Source organism: Ceratosolen solmsi, unplaced genomic scaffold (genome assembly GCF_000503995.2).
Source record: "Ceratosolen solmsi marchali unplaced genomic scaffold, CerSol_1.0 scaffold43, whole genome shotgun sequence".
Taxonomy (NCBI): Eukaryota; Metazoa; Arthropoda; class Insecta; order Hymenoptera; family Agaonidae; genus Ceratosolen; species Ceratosolen solmsi.
This window is the reverse complement of record NW_011948431.1, coordinates 5011115-5033482: the sequence shown is the minus strand read 5'-3', so window position 1 is coordinate 5033482 and position 22368 is coordinate 5011115. Positions and strand designations below refer to the sequence as shown.

Sequence of the window (22368 nt, the reverse complement as noted above, 5' to 3'; positions counted from 1 at the left end):
TAATAAATAGTAATGAAGAATTTAATTTATGAAATCTACATAAATTAACATTTTCTAATTAATTTAAATAATGAAATTTTAGATTACATTTGTATTCCTGTATGCGCTGGATTTTATGTTTTACGATATTAAAATAATAAGTTTTACAAATAGTACTTTTAAAATTCTAAATAATTCAAATGTTTATCAATTATTATTGAAACTTTTATAAATAAAAAAAAAAGTAAATTAGACACACACACAGACACACACACACACACACACACACACGCGCGCGCGCGCGCGCGTATATATTTAAGATGAATATACCCTTACGTAGTAATTTTTATTTTATGTGTCAGAAGTTATTGATTTCAAAAGGTGAAATTATGTTTATATGATTTTATAATCTTGATTATAATCTAGAATACTATATATGTATGTATGTATGTATGTATGTATGTATATATATATATATATATATATATATATGATATGATAAATAATGTACTTTGATGTAAAGGAAGGAAAGTAAATTAGGTTTTCCAAGCAATCTTGAATTATATAAAAACTTTAATTTGGCAAAATATAATTCACATAAACTTTATACGTCTGTAGTGGAGACGTGAATTTAGAAAGAAATAAAATAAAGATAAAAATACGAAATAAAATCGCAAAAAATTTTGCGCAAAATATAATAACCGTTAATCGCTCAATTATTGTAATATAAATTGTCGAAGGGAATGTGCTTAGTTATCTAATCATAGAGGAGGACAAATAGATAGTAATATTCGGCAAAATGACAAGGAGGGGTAAAATTAATTGGACTCTAAAATAATGATTTTTACCACCGTACTCAAGTAGAGATCTACGTTAGTTTTTGCAAAGAATTATTTGTACACAAGAGGTGCAGAAGTGCAAGTGGATTCACTGAAGCGGCCGAGCTTGAATTTTCTAAAGTGCAGAAAGCGCGGTAAAAGTAAAAGTTATAGGGGGAGATTATTCCTGTCCTTGTTCCATGCCTCGATTCGATTCACCATTACCCTTACGAATTCTTTAATTCGTGCAAGTGTCATTACCATCCATATATATATATATATATATATATATATATATATAAGAATGAAACATGAAAAAACAAAAAATGAGGATGTAAAGGGAATTTTCCCGTCTCGAGTTTTTCACGTAACCCTTCAATGCTGTAAACTCTAGCATAATGCAGCCAGTGAATGCATCGACCCGAGTTATATACACTCGAACGGGGCAGACGAGCTTTTATTTTCCACGCAGTCAGACACGTTTGTTTCTCTCTTATATGCGTTGCAGTCTGACGCGCCGTTTTTTTCCACCGCCAAGGAAAGATTAATTACGGGAGTCGGAAAGAGCCGGTTGTTGTTTTGCTCGTTGTCGCGATGAACTTGGAGGATTCAGCGAGCTCGTCATGATTGCGAGGAAGTTATTAAATTTGAATTTTAATTATCGACGCCCAACTGATTCGGATTTATGGGAGATGGTGAAATGGTAGTTCATACGCGTTGCGCTTGAATTTAGCTTTGCAGATAAGATTAACTATCGTAATTCTACGAGTTTGCGGAAAAATGGGCATTTAAAACCTTTTTAACGCTATTTTTTTAGTAACCTCTTCGGGGAAGATCGATTATTTTTCAGTTCGCATTACTTTGCCATTAAAATTTATTTAAAATTTATTGTCGTGCATAAGGATAAGCACAAGGCTAATTAAAAAAATTTCACATTACCTATATTTTAAATAAGTAAAGGTATAATAACGAAGTGGACTCGTTGGGTCTGTTAATAGAGCGAGTATTTTCGTTGTTTAATTAATTGATTATTGTATCCAGGCAACATATTCTTATGATTCATTTGCAAAGCCCATAAAAACTTTATAATTACCGAATCACTATTCTATTATCATTCGCGTGAATGTTGACGTGAAAAATATTCCTTAAATATATCACGAATATTATAATTATTTATAGATTATATGGCTCAGTTTTATTCAACCATAAATCCATATATTTCAGTTTATTTTTATAATGCGCTATAGCGCTTTAATTCTATCTTTCTAGAAACAAAATATAATTCGATTGTACTTACTTATAATATAAACGTTTACTTATTATGAACATTACCATTTTTTATGCGTTTTTATACTAGCAACTAAGAGCTTCTTGCTTGCTACTTTATTCTATTCTTGCAGTTGATGCTTTAAATTCATTCATACTTTTATATTAAATATTATATGTCGAAGTGACCGTCCCCAACCGAGCATGGAAATTCTCCTCTTTAAGCATTAAAAAAAAAAAAAAAAAAAAAAAAAAAAAAAAAAAAAAAAAAAACACACAAAACAGCACAAAAACATCAGAGAGAATAAACAATAATAATTCACCATTTAGAATTCTTTTGTTGCAGATGGGAAAATCGAAAAGGTAAAAGCGATGTAAAGGATAAATCGTTCGCTTTACTACATCGACCCAAATTCGTGACTCTTTTCTGGTCTTTATTATCATTCGTCGATTTTAATGCCAATAATTTCAATATTCTAAACTAATGTACATACCGCACACATACGACTATTGATCTAAGCAAATAAATGAATGATTTGTGTGTATGGTATTGATTGTGAGGGAAATTGTAAAATATACATCATTTAAGAGTACTATTATTATACTTTGTCGATACGATTATTTATGTTATTGAACTATATATTATATGGCATATAGATATTGTATAATAAATAAACGATTGTATCCGTTGATGTGCTAAGAGAAAAATATTCACGTGGCAATAAGACGATAACATTCGTAGCTTTAAAAAAAAAAAAAAAAAAAAAAAAAACAAATCAAAATTAAACTCAAATTCGACACGAAAGTGATTGAGCTACATTTGTCAATTTTTAAAGCAACGTTCTTCCATAAAGACTATTTCTAATAAAATAATTCGTACAATAAATAATCTATGAAAATGTATTCTACTTCATTAAATGTTTTTTTTCCCCCCGTCTTTTTTTTATTTTCTATCGATTGCTAATTTTTATATATATATTAACGTTGTACATTATTTTAACATCTCGTCATGTTTGTTTTCATTATATTTGTCATTATATTTCGTAAGGGCATTATTGGTCATGCAAACGATCTTTTTCAAGAAGCCTTTTCCCGTAATAATTTGCTTGAAATTTACGGTAAATTCGACACTTGAGTTGGACATTTTTCAACAGATTTTTCAACTAGTAAAAAAAAGTAAAGGAGTAAAAATGGAAATTTAAAATTATAGAGCGTGCATATTGCTGTTGTAAATAATATTGAGCTTTTGTAGTCTACAGGGCAATGAAAGGACACGTAAAATAAAAAAAAAGATCTTTCCAACGTAAGAATTGCATGGCTCAATCAATTACATCATACTGTAATTTCAAGCTCATAGTTTTGAAAACAATTACGCTAAATCATAATAACGTGTCTTTGTCGTTTGGCCTCTGACGTGGCCAGAGCTTTTTTCTCTACGGCATTATCCATTGTCATCGGCCGAGCGAAAATTTTAATTAAATTGGTAGCTATCTAGGAATGATATTGTCTTTATATCTAACGACGTGCCCTATCATTTATTCTCCGATAACTCAAGTCTTATAACAAAAAACTCGAGATCCATCCATACGATATTTATATACCTTTTTTTTTTTTATTGTTGGATAAGAAACGTCGGGACTGCCTGTATCTGTATCTCGGACTCTAAATAAATCATCGGAGCGTGCGAAAAGGCAATATTCACAGGCCCCGTGATCGTATGAAATTCAAGCGAAATTCAAGCGAAATTCAAGCGAAATTCAAGCGAAATTCAAGCGAGCCAGTGGTGATTCGCGTGCGCGTCTGCGCACAAAACTTATGGACTAATAGCTCGACGTGTATAAACACGCGGGTTAATTATATTCGAGCGCGAGCCAGCCAATAAGTAGCTCAACACGCACGCTTTCCCGCTATCACGTTCGACACATCGCAAACTACGTATCGAGTTAATTCACATCCAATATTCATCTAGAGCTTTAACGAGCGAGTTCGATTCACCGATTACGCTTTCGCTCGTTATTGCCGAAAATCGCACGAAAATCAACATATCTTTATTAAGGAAGAATATTTTTTCGCGCTAATTCGCTCGTCCATGTGGCGCAGCAGTGTCTACTTCATCTTCATTCTTTGGATAGTGTTTTTGCGCAGCAGCTAGCTTCGATTATTCAATATCACCGGTTTAAATGCAAATGTAAAAGACAAACGCGTACTTTGTTCCTCCCTTTTTTCCTCGAGGAATGATGCTTGTGCGCGAAGCGTAACGTATTAATGGCAAGGGAAATCTCGGCTCCCTACAATCATGCCAAATGGATTTGCTTTAGAGAGGAAAGCGAATGTTTTGAAATGTCGATTGGCATACGATTATTCTTACACTATTTTACACAAACAATAAACAATGTAGCTGCAATAAAAGCCACATAATAGTTAAATTTTTGTTTTCTTTCTTTTCTTCTTCATCAACATCTCCAAAGACATTTATTACGTGCAATTGCGTGCATCCCTTTGCATTCAATGTTTTTATATAGCGAAATTAAAAAAGGCACGCGCACCATTAAAACATACAAACAACAATATTCTCGAAATAATGTAAGTAATATTTTTAAAACGTACACGCGTGTATGCAGATGCATATCTAACAGTCTTAGAAGACATTGTCCTATCTGATCCTGTATGCATGTATGCACTTATGCGCATACAAGTGTGCATGCAGATAAACTATTCATTTTATCTTGCTCTGGTTTTTTTGATAGGGTTCTTCTTAACTTGCTCTGCATTTAAGGAGGTCAAAGCTTTTTACGTTGTACGTTAAATTATGCTGTAAGAAGATTCGGATTTTAAAGTAATACATTCAAGGACATTCGAATTCTTAATCTTTATTGACTTTCGAGTAGGAGATCCAATGTCTTTGGAACTCATTGTAAGAATAATTATCAGAATTATCTATTAAGAATCTTTCATAGTTCATTCGCTCATTTATAAATGTATAACACGTTAGCTTAATCATCTGTATTCAAGATAATATCTCTACGCACAAAATAAATTAATTATTGATTGTAATATATTTTTAATTAAATTAGATTTTTAATTAAAAGTTTAAATTATAATTAACTAGATAGTGGGTAAGTAGTAAATTTCAGTAATTCTGATAAACTACACATTATATTTTGACTAGTGAAAGTTATTTTGTTATTATCAATTATTTTCATATTAAATATATTTTTAGATAAAAGTGTTAAAATATTTATATGCGTTACTTTATATGAAAAAAAAAAAAAAAAAAAAAAACAGTGAAAAAATATTTTCTTACTTAGATTGTCAGAAAAATGTTTAAATCTATCACACTTGTGGAGCATGAGAAATATTATTGATTATCGCGAATATAATTTCAGACACAAAAACACTTTCTCGGTTCTTCAAACCAACAATTTGATACGTAAAAGTTTAAGGTGTTTCGCTCCAACTTTTCGCTAAATAAATCATTAATCGTCAAATTATTATTATTATTTTATGAACCATGAATGAACCATGAATAATTTTGCGAACGTATGTGTGCGTGTGTGTGCGTGCGTGCGTGCGTGCGTGCGTGCGTGCGTTCGTGCATGCGTGCGTGTATGCCAGTGTCATATTAAACAATATAAGATTTTACATTGCCTTCATATCCTCGGACGGACCATAAACAATGAAAAAAAATTAATACTCAATAGTACTATGTCGATGTAAATTTCGCATTTGATGATTATTGCAGTTGAGCTTAATTAGATTTAATTACATGCAGTGATAAATTTGCCTCATCAAGCTGCTTATAATAATGCCTCGAAAGATTTTCAGGGCGATGATGGCGCCATTATCATCGATCAGCCCTGCATATCAAAGTACGTAACAAACATTTTAATTAATTTTTCACACGAGCTCATAAATCGGAAAGAAAAGCGGCAGAAATGGATATCGCCAGTTGCCAAAAGTACATGCCAGAGTTGGCTTAGCTCCTGTCCGTCTGTGCACGTAGTTCGAACACTTTCGACCCTGTTTCAGAATTGGAGCGACGAGAGTCAAGTTTTGCCCGTACATAGCCTGATATAAGGTCAATGATGTAGAGTCCACTGCGTAATTCGGAGTGCGGAAATGTAATTGAGAAAGTGAAATTATTCCCGAATGGCTGCTTGTGTTTTTTATAAGAGATAATTCGGCGTTAAGCCGAAGGCTTATGACAAAGTATATTGAGATGACTTGGGCGATTAAAGGCAAATGAAGCGAGTGAGAGCAATAGTCTCTGCAAAATTTCTAATTTTATAATTAGTATGATATTTGAATTATAGAGTTATACTGTTTAATTAAGATTTCGCCATTGGGATTGAAGAGTCTCACGAATACAACTTACAAAAGCAAAATTAATTTTTCTATCGAATTCGAAAGTATTATAAAAAATATTGTATATATATATATATATATATATATATATATATATATATGTGTGTATATGTATGTTGATAGACTTTATACATTAATGGAAATAATATTTGAATATTTTCAATGAAAAAGGAATCATTTCTTATAACGTAAACCGGAGTAATATACATTACAATACTAAATAGTTTAAATAGTATAAATACTTAATAGTAAATAAATTATGAAATATTAAAATAACATATTACAAAATATTGATTCTTTATATATTTTTAACAAACATGTTTGTTTTATTATTTGAAGTGTCTATAGTATTTGCACTATTCTATATTATTAAAGTTTATTAAAGTTGTACGAATTTAAATATTAAACGACTATTTATTTGATGCGTGATAATACTTGTATAACTTATTGTGTAATTAAATGAACAAATATTCTTGAAATTGTAAAATTAAATTCTGCACATATTTTAAGAGTAATGAATAGTCTTGATTTTAAAAATTGTTCTTCCACATAGTCATTCTTGATACACTGACTCCTCTATCGCTTTATTTATTTTATCGTAATCAACGAAGCATTACATTTTCTATAATAAAATGAGCACATTATTTTATTTGAAATAAATTACACTGCATTATGTTGTTTAAATAATCTGAAATGTACTTTAAATCATGAATAAAGAATATATAATCGTAGAAAGATTAATGTCTTGAAAATTTAATTTAATATTCGTTAATCTACTATTTATCTTACAAATTTCAGACCTAAATATGAGCGAAAACCTTTTAGGTAATGTCGATTATTATACGTATATTGATAAAATATATATGTTCAGAGTTTTATAATGTACGCAAATATTTTACAACTTGTAAAAGCGAAGATAGTTCTTAAAGAGAAAGATTATTTAATATCTTATAATGGCCAACTTTTCCTTCCGACTAATACGATTCACAATTCTATTTAGGTCATTGTTATACCGAAACCCTGAATTTCTCAGAAATACGTAATTTTGATAAGTAAAAATATTTAAATAATTTTTTACCAGTAAGGATATATTTTATTCCATCATAATTCTCAAGAAATATAAAAAGCTACATAATTAATTTGATAAAACTTGTACAGAAACGCGACGAAGTTAATCAGATTTATACCTTAAGTGAAAAGTCTTTACATATACATAATGCAGATGTAATAAAAAATAAATAGTAATTTTTTGTGGATAATAGTTGGCGTAAAGTACTTGTGAAAAAGTTCAGAATGTATAGACGACGTTCGGCTTCGGATAACTTTCATCCAGACAAATGGACAATATAATTTGTAAGCTCTAGTGTTTATGCGTACGAGCATTTAGTGAGCTTCTAGTTACTTTCTATATAAGTTGTTTGAGTTCACTTTATTAGAGTTCCCATTGCTTTTATAAATCATATTTGTTTTAAATTACCTACATTGCTCAATAGCTGCGATACTCGTTAGATTTTTATGTAATAAATTTATAAATACTTTTTATAATGATAATAAACTGAGAATAATTATTATACATAAATAAAATATTCAATGATCTACAATGATATATATATATTTTATTTTTATTAAATGTTAATTGACATGAATATCAACAAAGAAAATAATAACTTTAAGTAAGCTAAAATGTATTCGAAACGCATTTCTTCTAGTCATATGTTTTTATTATTGTAAAAAGATTTGATGTTATATGTATATTAATAATATATATCCAAGTAATTTGTTGTTCACGAATGCCGGATACTCGAGTGACTCGCATACTATTCAGAAAACATAAGAAATATCTTTCGGTATTGGATTTTCTCCAAAAGAGATGAAATAATAAGATAGATCATTCGATACTTTTTTGAGTGTAATATAACGTCAAGTTAAACAATAATAATTTCAATTTTTATTATCTTAAAAAATTAATGCATAAATTGATTGAGTTGGAATTAATAATTTTTGCAATATTTTTCAGCTAAAATGCTTTCATATGATATTCTATTTAATTGTACGAGTACAGAATAATTTTCAGTACTAACACAAAATTTTTAAAATAATTTGTTTTTTCTCCTCAGTCATATCTTAGTTTAAGGAATTTTCTTAGCTATCCTTTGTTTCAAATATAGAATCTATTTTTGGGTGTGGTTTACATTATCATTAATTCTTAAGAGAAATTTGTAAGACTGCGAAAGACAATGGGTAATCTATTCGATTTTACTTCTTGAAAAGACATTACACCCAGCAAGATATTATACGTAAGAAAGATATTGAATATTGATAGTTATTATTTATATGAAAGAGAAAAGATTAGATAAATAAAATAAAAAGAATAATAAATAGACTAAAACAGAAGCTACATAAATTTAAAAATAAGATGAACAAAAAATATATTATTACTATGTTGTACCATAGCAGCTTAGAAAATGGCGATAAATCGTTTAAATTAAAGAAATCACAAGTGTTCTCTTAGTAAAGTTTAATCATAGCATCGATAATAATATATTAAAAATGTTATTTTAAATATTAAAGACATTTATCTTGTATTATTAAAGTTGCTTTATACGTAGACGGTTGAGATCCTTGGAGGAAAATAGAATATTAAGTTTTCCTTGAGGTTGTGTTCCCAGGCAATATTTATTAATTTCGTTTAACGGTTTATGATAAGAGCAGCTGCTGTCTATCGTTTAAGATAAATTTATTCAAGATAATATACATATTATATCCATAATAATATAAATTTATATTTAAACAATTAGAAATTTTTCTTTTTATAAATTACCATACTTTTGTGACGAAATGTGAAAAATGCACTGATGCCAAATAAATGGATGCTTATTATTTTGAATAAATTGCCAAAAATAATGGATTAAAGGAGTATTTTATAAAGCTACTATTTTTTATATGTTTAAATTATTTCTTGTTTTTCCATTTGTTCTTTTCGTTATCTTCTTGTTTTTTATTCGTCTTTTTATGTGATGAATGGGAGAAAATCGTTTCAAACGTTTCACCTAATTTTCATGAAATTTACGTTGGTAAATTCTATTCACTATATTGTGCACCTTTAGTTAAAATTGTTATCGTTAGTATTTAAAATAAACTTAATAGGAGATTTAAACGGGCGATCTTGAAACGTATATAACATTCATGATGCGAAGATAAATTTCTCTTCGAATCGCGTGACTTTACGGATTAAATAATGGCGATGAGAATAGGCGGATACGCCTTCTATTATACACGGCTAATTTATTTCGTTGCTATTAATAAATATTTCAGCTATTAAAATTATTTTAAAATAATTAATTTATTTATAATAAATAAGCACTGTTAAACAATTAACTCTAACTGACCATCGCTTATCTATTTATCTGTAATGCAATTAACACAAATGCTTTATGTATTATACCTTTGCTTTAAATTCTCAAGGCTATCGCCCAGGCGAGAAACGAATTTATTTCCAGGGCTTAGATAAACGATATAAGTGATAATATTATGATAACCTGAAAAAAAGTTTCACACATCATCAGCTTGTACATTATACAGTCGTGATTCAACTTTATTGACGTGAGTATACTGTAGAGCTTTAAACGTGCCTTAGCACGTGATATCTCCAATTAAATAAACGTATCAATGTAAAAAAATATATTCTATTTTTATTAATATTAAATAATATATGGATAATAAATTTGAATAAATTTATTGCACGATTAAGCGGGCGATTTTAATGGGTGAATAAATAATCAATTATTCTATCATTGTTTACGCTTCTATTATTAAGATAGAAAAAAAAAAGAAAAAAAAAAAAGAGCAAACACTTTGCACAAATAGAATAAGAAAAATAATTCTGAGGTGCGTATAGACTTTGATTAGAGTTTAAATTTTGCTCTACGATGAAGATGAAAAATATATGTCAGTTTTCGTTAAAGAAAATATGTGACACTGCGATTCATCAGATTATAGAGGTAGAAGATGTTTTACACTGAATGTCATTCGAGAATAAATTTAAAATTACAAATTGAAATTGAAAAATAAATTTTATCGAAAATTGATAAATTTCAATCGAACTATATGGTAATAATATACATATATAGGTATATGTGAAATTTCTAAGGAAACAAGTGGCTGTTCGTCCGTAAAAAATTGAAAGCATGTAATGTTATTTTATCTGAATTTTATCAATGAAATAACGATAGGAAAATAAAATAAATAAATAAATACAATAACAACAATAATTACGATAATAAGGATAAGGATTTTAGTAATAATGATAGTAATAATAATAATAATAATAATAATAATAGTAATAATAATAATAATAGTAATAATAATAATAATTATAATAATAATAGTAATAATAGTAATAATAGCAATAATAATAATAAACGTAACAAGGATAGTAACGAGTAGCAGTAACGAGACAACGATAATAATAATAATAATAATGGAAGAAATTTCTTAGTTTGATATTCTTTTAATATTTCTTAGTAGTGGATTACTTTGTAGAGCAGAAATAACCCTTTTAGAATCATTAAATATATACTCTTGGAAGAGGTCTTGATTAAATTTTGTGCATCGAAAATAACTGCACTCAGTCTAATCAAACCGAATTTGTGTTTGTCACTATAATTGATTAATCCATACAATTGATTATCAATTTATCAATATAATTTTAGTATTAATGACGATGGACGTCATTAAGCCCGCACCATAGGGCCTTTCGATTTTTATCTAAGTGAGTTCAGCGATCGCTAATACGAATTTTCAAAATGTACACATTTTTTCTTGTAACGTATCTCTCTCTCCCCCCCCCCCGCCAACCATGCAATTAGACAGACAGTATGTCGTGTATAAATGAGGGTCAGGTGAGATAATACAAGTGAAAAGTCACAGATAGCCAATGGGGTTCGAGCGTAGGCGTGACGAGCGTATATCAACGAACTACATGAATAATATATTTGAACGAAGTTGGATATTAGCTACGGACAAATTTAACATGAAATACACGAAAATGGCGCTACTATATTCAGGTGGAGATGAAGCTTTAAACAATAGAAATTAGTGAATAATGGTTTGCGAATGGATTTTAAAATCATATGGAAAATAAATCAGGTAGAAGATTTAATATAAATATATGAATTTATCCAAGTATGTTCAGATATACGAAATTAAAGGCAAGCAAAATTTTATTGAAATCATTCAATTTGGATAATTCGATTTGGAGTGATGTAAATTCAGTAAAAAATCAAGATACTTTTACCCCTAAAATTGTTCCTTTTATCCTTAATTATTTTAGATAATGTATAATAATAATAATAATAATATAGGTAGTGCCATCGTGTTATCGTAACATTTTACTTGATAATCGTTATGTTTGTTATGCGATATCACGAAGTATTGCACAGTTAATTTTGATATCGTATATTTATCTAATTAGATCAATTTTATTTATTTATTGCAATTGACTGCCGTCACTTTTTTTTTCTATTAAAATAAAAATCAATATGGTGATTTTAAAGTTAAATTTTCAAATTATTGTAAAAGTAATAGTTCATATTTTCATAGCAAATATACTATAAATATTGAAAGTTGAGGCTCCGTGTATTCTTGCACGTTTTTATTGAAAATCAATGGCATTGTTATTATATTTCATAATTGTTTGACAAAAAAAAAAAATTATTGTATATATATATATATATATATATATATCTAAATATAGCTATATTTTTAAAAAATTTCGAAAAATAATGTCATATAATAATAGTTGCGAGTAAAATTGACTCGTTCTTTTCTTTTTTTCTTGCTATTTAGTTTTTCATTTATTTCATATTTATTAAAGTTGTCGAGTTAGGTTAATCAAACAATAGGGAAAAATATTCATAAATTATTTGCAGAAAATTTAACTCGATTAAATATAATTTCTTAATCTATATTATGAAAATCTTTTACATTAAACAGTATGATATATAGATGGAAATCATAATGAGTTTATGTGCAAAATTCTCCTTCCTATACTTTAATATAATCGTTCGAGCTTATTTAAACGGATATTTTTTAACCTCAAAATTAAAATATGCTATTCGAAAAATCGTGACTTTTCAATAGTTTATTCAATAGTGAAACAATTGAAAAATTTATTACCTCAAACATGCTTATTTGATGTATTTTTATGTAAATTTCTGAATATCACAATATATATATATATATATATATATATAAATTCGTAAAGAATGTTACGCAGGGCGATAAAAATTGACCTAAATACTTATGTAAATAACTTCAAATACAGTATTATTAGAAAATTAGTTTTAGTAAATTCGTTCAATCAAGCGATTATTACATTTTCCTGTATGGTAACATAATTTTTGCCAATTGCATAATTAATAGACGATAACATTTACATTAGTACATTATAACATTTACATTCCGCTCAATCAATCAATCGGCATTATTGTGTACAAATCTTTTTTATGATATTCAATTTTTTACGATCTATATTTTACGAGATCAAATATAAGTTATTTATACTCCTGCTCATGGATAGTCAAGTTATTAATATAATGAGTAAATTAAAAATGTATTACTACTTTATAATATTATTCGGGCAAATGTGGCGTTGGAGAATAAAATTGAAAATTTTCTAATCCCAATTTCGTAAAGTTAACGTACTAAACCGAATAAAAAATCAATAAAAAATAACAAAGTCCATAAAGGAAGAGCTTGTTTCATTATTGTATAGCGCAAACGAATTTCTCGATGTCAGATAACGAATTTCGTGCAGGACTTGGAAATTCTTATATCGATTTTTAATTAACCATCATAGCAGCTCATGCGAGAATTAAGAAAAGAAGCACTGAAATTTTGCAATATTATACAGTGGAAGGGAAAGAAGCATTCCCATATTCCGGATAGATTTGCCACATGGCTTGAGCGTCTGGATTGCTCGGCGTTTATTTCGAGCACGTGAATGTAAAAATTTCGAGCTCCGCGAGAGGCGCGCGGGGCGCCGTATCTCCCATCCCCTTCTACACCTGTTCCATCCCACTCTCCAGTCCGCCGTGTAAATATCTAGGTTAATGAGACGGGGCTGAGGTCGTACCTCCGCCGTCCCCGCTGTCGCTCCCGTCTCCCCCGCCGCCACTGTCGTCCCCGTACGGTCGCCCATCCCGGGCTGTTTTGCTAAAGGACCGGGAGGAATCCCATGGAACAAAGGGCATCGTTAATGGCGCGCTGCGGATATTCCGGGTGCGATGATAATCCGTCAGGTGAAAAATGAAATACTAGGAGGAATGTGCTAAGAAGGGGATGATGACGTGGAGATGTTTTACTTTGGATTTGCGGATGGACAATGAGGAATCGCAGTGGGCTTCTACCGCGTGTCAAGATGTGCTTTGTCTTGCCTCCTGAGGTCCTATTATTCATCGTCAAACATTTGCCAAAACTTTCAACCATATCAACCATATCAACTACGATTAACTGAATACATACGTGTTTGCGCCTACGCATGCCTCTGAGTGTATGTGCGCGCGTGTGTTTGACCCTCTGAGGATGGGTGTAGAGAAAATTATTTTTACGATGGATGTGAAATTGATTGGTGTTAAACTAATTTGAAATAAAAAATAACTGATAACGATTAACGAAAGAATTAGTTCTCGGACTTGTAACGTATAATCACATTGCTTGACAATATTGCTTAACACACACACATATATATATATATATATATATATATATGTGTTTATATATGTATGTGAATATATATATATATATATATATATATATATATATATATATATATATATATATATAGAATGGTATAATAAATAATGTGGTAGAAAGTAGTTACTTGAAAGTTGTGAACAAAGTATATAGGGAACATAAATTGTAGTAACAGTAGTGTAGTGAGAATATCGTAAATCAAATTATTGTATGAGGTTTCTTATTTAAATATATTTTTCTATCTAAATTTTCAACTATTTTATAAATAAATTATTATAGATATTATTATTGATTTTTCAGCTAATGGTTATATCCTACTTTCATTTTCTCTTTCTCACTACCTTTCTCTTTAAGTTTTAACTTTAATTTTCTCAACTAGCAACGTTGTAATCGCAGTGTGATAATTTAGCATATTTGCTTTATTTTAAAAATTTACAGTTTTTCATCTTTCATTCTAGCGGGAACTTTAATAAATTTCCCATAGAAATTCACGATTTGCTCAATAAGAGAAGAATATTCTTCAACTTATTACAAAATTTCGAAACTCAACTAACATTGCTCATGATTAAGGCTTAATCAGAATAGATGTTAAAGTGAAGATCGAGAGCCGTTCGAGGCGTAAAAAAGCGAAAATGCATAAAAAAACGATAATTTCGGCTCCGATATACGATATAATCTCGAACGTAAATCTCCAATTGATATTTATGACGAACTTCATTAAGGAAGAAAGTTAGCGAATATTTTCCCAAACGTAGAGTAGATAAATTGATGGGAATATAGGTGGTGTCCGAAAGAAAGCCATCCTGTAATCTCTTTCTAAGTAAAAGATGTACCTTTAAAGAGCTAGACGGGATTAGGCTTCCCGAGCTTTGCATCAACAGCAGGAGAGAGACCTCTAGGAAAACGGAAAGAGAGCTGTCGTTTATGCTTAAGCGTGCCGCAACAGTCTTGTCTGTAGGTCTAGCTGGGGAGTTAGATAGAGGCTTGGTGATAGGCGGTAGATGAGGTGGATTGGGGGTGTAAAAGGTAAGGAGGGGCGATAGAGAGAGAGAGAGAGATAGAGATAGAGATAGAGAGAGAGAGAGAGAGAGAGAGAGAAGGGGGAGGTGGCGGCGTCGAGGTGAAATCAACGAGCCCGACGAAACGCTATATAGGCGCTCTTCTATTAGATTCTCATTCACTTTACTCGTTTACCTCGCCCTCTTGATTTTCTTCCCTCCTACACTCTTCTTTAACTCTCGCTGAATCAAGTGGACTTGTTTGATTCCCCCGTCTTGCCTCGCTTTTTTCTACCTTCCGTTCCATTATATCATATCATCTATATCACCTAACCTCCTCTCTCTCCCCCCCCCCCCCCCCCCCCCCCCCCCCAACCCGTCCCATCGCTTCCACACCCCATTTTGTTCTTTATCACATAGGAAGATGATTTGTAGGTAGCGTACCCGGCGATGCTCAGCTATTGAGCTTTAATACGATGAATTTTCAGACATTTGATCGAGCTTGGGATGGTATCATCATTCTTTTACAGAGAAAAGCTGCTTTTTGGAAAAACAAAATGGCATTTTAATCGAAGGCAAAAAGTTAAATGAAATTCGAGATAAAGAAATATTTGAATTGTGATATTTTGAATATGATCTCATAAATTTGATAATGTGGGTACTTTAAAGAATTTGATATTCCTTATTTATGATTTGAAGGCGCGTAAAATAATGAGAATAAGAAGTTTGAAAGTGTCGTTATTGAGAAAAATCTCTCGACTCCTATGAAAAAGATTTTGGCATTAATTTTTTAAATTTTCATTTATATGCCATGCGATTGAAAAATTAATAGTGTATGAATAATCAGGAGTTACGTGTCACGTTGGCTGTATTTTAAGAAAGATATAAGCCACTTTGGCCAATAGTTTAGAACTTTAGGAGAGTAGTTTAGTAAGTAGTGTAAGATACAAATACACATGCTTGAGTTAACATTTCATGAGCGAATAATATTTTAGGTCATATAAGATATTATTATCATTACATTTCAAAACTAAGATTAATTAAGTTAAAGGTTTGTATTGATGAAATGGCGTGGCAAGCAAGATTATTAAGGAAGCTATCGGCATCGCCAAAACTTATCAAAATATGCTGTTGTGAACTTAATTTTACCAACTTAAGTACAAAATTTTCAGATTTGTTATTTTTATTTTTATAAGAATGAGCTTTATTAATAATTCTACTAGCCAAATACAATAGTACAATAATGTACAAGTAAATCGTTTGCTTTTTCACGCAATTAACGTTCGATTATAATTTTTCATCTATATAACTTTAAAAAGGTAACTACGCATATTCTGTTTGACAATATTACTTTTTCGATGGCATATAAATGATTGGATTATTGGTATACAAAGAAATGTAATTGAAGCACGTTAAAATATTTTTTCCTCTTTAAAGAGTATAGCCATCGTTAATGCACATTATAATTATTATCTACAAGGATATCGCAATTACGTTCATATAAAAAAAAAAAAAAAAAAAAAAAAAAAAAAAAAAAAAAATTTTTTTAATGGAACGAAATTAATTTTTCTTTAGTTTTTTTTTTGTTTTATTTTAGTTGTTGTTCTTGTGAACGAATAGAGTAACGTATAATCCGCGAGAGCAGCACCGTTATGTACTTTCTGCCGTTTTACATTTCTCGATCGGCCATATACGTGCATTAGAATCCCCTTCTAACGTTCGGTTATTCAGAATTTTATTCAGGTCGGGCAGACTGGATTTTACTGGTCGTCTCATTGGCGTCGCTAGTCGGGCGAGATTATGAGGATTGTAAAATTCGTAATGGCTTTCGCGATTGCCTTCGACTTTACAGGAGTGCGGGATATTCCGGAGAGTGGCTTTAATGCGCCTCTTTGTCGCCAGGCCTTGATGAATCGGGAAGGATCGGGAGGATGGATTAGTCGATGACGTAACATCCTTGTAAGAGACTTTATGCTTTTAGAAAGGCATTTAACGCTCGGCACTCGGACAATATTCAGGACTTACGACGAGCTTACGCAGTTCACTTAATCAGGTTACGTTGTTGCGTTCGATTATGGATTAACTTTCTGCGTTTTCTTGTCAATAGCTTGGAATGGCGATGCAAAATTCTTTTAATTTTCATTCGCTCACATACGTGTCCACATCCAAATTAATACTCTTAATTAGTCCTTCGTATTAATAATAAAGTTGAAGAATTTTTGGCAATCTATCGGTCATTAATCTTTGACAATGATCTTTCAACATTAATCTTATCATTGGTAGGCAAGAATTTTACATAGTTCATGAGGATTAATATCCTTTGATGTAGCGCGAGAACAAAATTTCATTGAATTATTGAATTTAAGAATTGTAGTAACTAGTGATTTATTCAAAATAACGCGCAGCGAATATGTTTAGAAATTTGGCGAGTTGGCGTACAAACGGTCGATGACAAAATTAAGATGAAAATGAGGATTTAACGCGTGGAGAGGAGAGGCCAAAAATAATCGACTGGTCAATTGAGAAAATAATAGTGTTTAATAGAGTATCGATAAATAATACTGGCGATGAAGCATTAACCCGCATACGTTAAAGATATATGTATATATATATATATATATATATATATATATATATTCTATTTGTGAGAGAATAGTATAGTACGAAGTACAACTTTGCGTATAATAGTGATAATTTCCATGAAAAGTGACAAAGTTTAAAGTATAATTGTAGACCTTTGAATTGTTAATGAATAGACGATGGTTGGGAACTAGATCGTCCGAGCGGCATAATGTAAATGCGAAAATCACATGGGGGTGCTTGGATACATCGTCGTAAGCTTACAAGCTCACGTACGTGTACGTTCAAGGTGGTCACTTGATCATTATGCAAGTACCCGCTCGACGCTAGTAACTTCCTTGGCTTTTACCCACCTCGACAGCTATAAAAACATGAGTTTTCGATGCTTGGATATTGACCGCCAGCAGTTTATGCTCTATATATTCGTCGCGCCCGTGCTTCATAACTATTGGCAAGGCGAGCCGGCTGAATATGTCGAATGAATTAGCTTAAAAATTAGTTAAAGGAATAAATTGAATGTGATATTCAATTCGTCCGAATACTTCCTCTTTTTCATCGAAGACGAATGAAATGCGTAAAAATAGCTCTCCCATTATTCAATTGGCCATATTTTTCTCTAATAAATAAAATATTGAGTTTGTTCGGTCACTTTATGCCCTTTACCTTGTAGTATTCATGCAACATCGAGTCATTTCAAAATACTTGTCACCTGATATATGATATATTTATAACACGTGCAGCTGGCCTAGCGTATCTCGATAGTTTATCAGAATGAGTCACAATGCCGCTAATAGTCAACACTTTTTCATAATAAAGTCTAACAATGCACTTTGAATTCTCGTAGATACTCTTGGCCATGCAAATTTCGTAATTATTAGATTTTATAGCATTTGATACGAGGCAGAAGCCCCAATAACGCACAGACACAATATATACAGTCGAATAATAATGTTTAAGAGATTTTACGACAAGTTATTAAGTCAAGCTCTTACAAGTGGCTTATCGTGCCGAGATTGTGCCAATATCTTCGTAAAAATTGCCGATAATAAGCATAAAATCGTATTCAAGAAGAACATGCTGTTGCTAAGGAATCTATATTTGATTATTTGATTATTGCATGCAACGCTTCCAGCCGTAAGGCGATCGTGCTCATACGATCAAAGCAATTAAAAAAATATAATGAAGCGAGGCTGTGACTGTGAATCGAATGGCCCGATCCTTTTTTTTTGGAGGGAGGTGGGTAGGGACGGAAATAATTAAAAAAAAAAAAAAAAAAAAAAAAAAAAAAAAAAAAAAGAAAAAAAAAAAAAACGCACGACAACGAACCTTACACGAAACGTTAGCCTATCTATCGAGGTTAAACATTGAAATGCGGCGCACACGGCTGGTTGCTTGTTCTTTCTCGTTGACTAGCACCACGAAAAGTCGAGGAAGGAGACAGAACGAGGGACAATCGGAGCGTGTGCTTACATCCAAATACGCCGTTTAGCTCGTTAAAATTAATGATTACAGACCGAACGAGTTTTGTCGAGGAGGGCATGATCGGGCAATTTTCGTACTTTTCGTTGCTGCCCTTTGTCGGGGCTGCGGGACGAGCTTGCGGATTTCCGGTGACTCATTTGCTTAGTATCCGTGCCTTCGCCAACGTTGTGCAATATCGCTACATTAAAGAGTCGGTGCGTTTTATTATGTATTTATTGGCTATGCATTTACTTAATTGGCGGCAGCTTTTTACTTGACTAAAGTTCGTACGTGTTCAGCGCACGAATTTTATAGTAATCGTTTGTCATTTCGATAGCAAGTTGGTGTTAAACATCTGACATCGTTTCATCTGAAAATCAATCGATTCGTTGGATTGGTAAAGATTGGCCGGCTTACACTTCAAATTCACTTTTGCATTCGTCCCCTTACAAGTTACACAAAAGTCTTTGTTATTAATTGAACATTATTCGTTCTTTATGCTATTTATTTGCTTTATTTAAAATTTTAAACGTAATATGTTATCGTTACATTATGGTAAGCTGGACATTCTTAATTTTTTATGCAAATAGAAGCATAAATTTTTCTCGTTGCTAAGCTACCACACGGCACATTTTAATCACTCTATAACACTAAAATTTATTTTATAAAATTTCTTATTTTCTATTTATTAAAATTATTTCAAGTTCTTATTGTGTGTTTTATTCTATTTTCAAGCAATTTTAACAATATACGACTGATATAAATATATTTTCCTTTACTCCATGTGAGAAATATTATTTTCCAGATAATCTAGTAGATAAAATGGACATAACGTTGTTAAGTCAATTTGTTTAAAGTCAGGATTGGCAAATATTGAGACACTGAACTGAATAATCATAGCGAAAGTTCTTTTAAAACAATTTAAATAAGCTTTACAGATATCGATTAAATAAATAAAAAAAAAATTGTCTTATGGAAAATGTTTATCCATATTTTTAAACAGTACGCGGCAAATTATTCGGAAGATAAAAACTTTTAGATCAAAAAACTTTATAAATTGTATATAATTTTATGAAAAGATAAAAAATATAACCTACTTTTACAATTCAGTTTGAAAAATACACGTACATGAAATTTTATGATTTTGTATAAGCTTAATGTGTTTTATAGAGTATGAAATGTATATATATATATATATATATATATATATATATACATTTATTAATATAAGTGGATTTAGAAAGATTAATAATGTTTATTGAACTATTTATAATTCGAGTGAAATAATTTAGTCTTAAATTTATTAAATATTTATTCAAAACATATATTCTATCGTTTAAGAAGAAGATCTCTTGGTTCTGCTCCTTTTCAGGGAAAAAAATTACATTACATTAACCTAGAACCGTAATGAGATCTTATTATATTAGCATTAATTAAAATTACATTTTTTTTTTTTCAATGATTTATGATTTATGATATATATATATATATATATATATATATATATATTTATATCTGAATATTCTTGCGCATTAGTCAATTATTAGAAGAGATTTATAAATAGTGATAGCTAAATAAAAATAACAGGCAAAATATTATAAAACTCATTTTAAATATGTAATGTGTCATTTTCATTTCAAATTTGTTATAATACTATCTTGGACATGAAATAAGCAGTAATTGTAAATAATTATTTAATTTTCATCGTCGTTTCTCCCAATGATACAATCTTAAATATAAATACAATTTTTAATAAACAAATGATGTACAAATTAAATGTACAAGCGTCGTGGAAAATAAAAGATTAGAATCTCTAACGATAATTATTAATGATAATGATAAATTAATATGTAAATTGCTTCGTCGAACGAATTTCCAAGTAAGAAGAATATTTTTTTACAATTACAACATAAAATTATACGTATAATGATTTGCCCTGTATCGATAAAGACTGCTAGTCACATAGATTAAAGAAACTTATAAATTTAATTCAATCAAGTTTACCGAAGCTCCGGCGCCCTTTACTGCCAAAACGTCTTTTATCGACGAAACTTCCAAAGTTTCTCGTTTACTTTCTGGCAAACTACCCTACGGCAATATGCACATACACACGTATGTTGTTTGTCCAGTAGTAACCATTGTTTAGTGCAGTTCAACTAAGCTTAATACCAAATGGAAAGGAGCAATATCGTATATGAGCTACTTAAGAGAGCTTCGTAAGACATTCGTCGGACTTGTCCAAAGTTTCGAATGCGCGGAGCTTGATTTTACGTCCCTCTCGCCAGTCGCAACGACAGGCAAATACAAGTGTCGCTGACACGTCGACACGCTCGAATCGAGCTTTCGCCTCGGCCTCCGCAAAAAAAAAAAATGGCCGACCAAGCTTCGGCGACAGCAAATATCCCATCCAACGGACGACCCGACACGTACTTGCGCGCGCCCCCCCCCCCCCCCCGCGACCCCCCCCCCCCCCGACCGGCCCACCACGCTATCGCTCACTGGATTCCTCTCCCACCATCACCAATCACCCCAACCCACCGGGGACGCTCCATGGAAGGAGACTGGTCAAGGGTCAAACAAAGAATAATTTTGGGACGTACAGGTGGTGGCTGGCGCGCCTGTGCAGGTGCCTCAGCTGCGAGGAGGTGAGGACGGGCATGCAGACGGAGCGCGACCTGTCCCTCACGATCCTGATGCTGGGTATGCCCTCGTCGTCGCTGCAGTCGCGGTCGTCGCTCACGGGACTGAGGGTGCCGCCGCTGCCGCGGCGCGGGCCCTTCTTCTGATGGCCCCCGGGTCCCGAGAGGCCGTTACTCGAGCCGGAGCCCGAGGAGTGGCCCCGCAGCCGCGATACCAGCTTCATGTCCAGACACAGCATGACCGGGCCCACCTTCCGTCCGCGAACCGCGTCTTCTCCAATTGACACGGGGCCGCTACTCCCAACTCACCTCGGAAATGATTTTTTGCTTATTCCCGTGACTCTGGTGCGGCTCTATAGACATCGTCCGCCACTGGGCGGATCCACCGCTCCTGGCCTCGGCTCTTCTTATATACCGGAGCTCGGGACTCGAAGATAATCGGCGCTTTTCTATGGGAATTCGGTGACGGGATGCGTAGCTTCTGGAATTTGCAAGCAAACGCCCAGT

The 22368-nt window shown here is 31.8% G+C and overlaps 1 protein-coding gene across 1 annotated transcript in view; it reads right to left on the bottom strand.

Annotated features, from left to right (window-relative positions):
• Nucleotides 1-22114, bottom strand: part of LOC105364268 (GTPase-activating Rap/Ran-GAP domain-like protein 3) — a 54739-nt gene extending 32625 nt beyond the window's left edge. Inside the window, exon 1 of the mRNA XM_011502154.1 lies at nucleotides 21823-22114. Within this exon, the coding sequence (XP_011500456.1) occupies nucleotides 21823-22100 (278 nt within the window). The 5' untranslated portion in view covers nucleotides 22101-22114. The remainder of the gene's footprint in view (nucleotides 1-21822) is intronic.
• Between the last annotated feature and the right edge of the window lie 254 nt (nucleotides 22115-22368).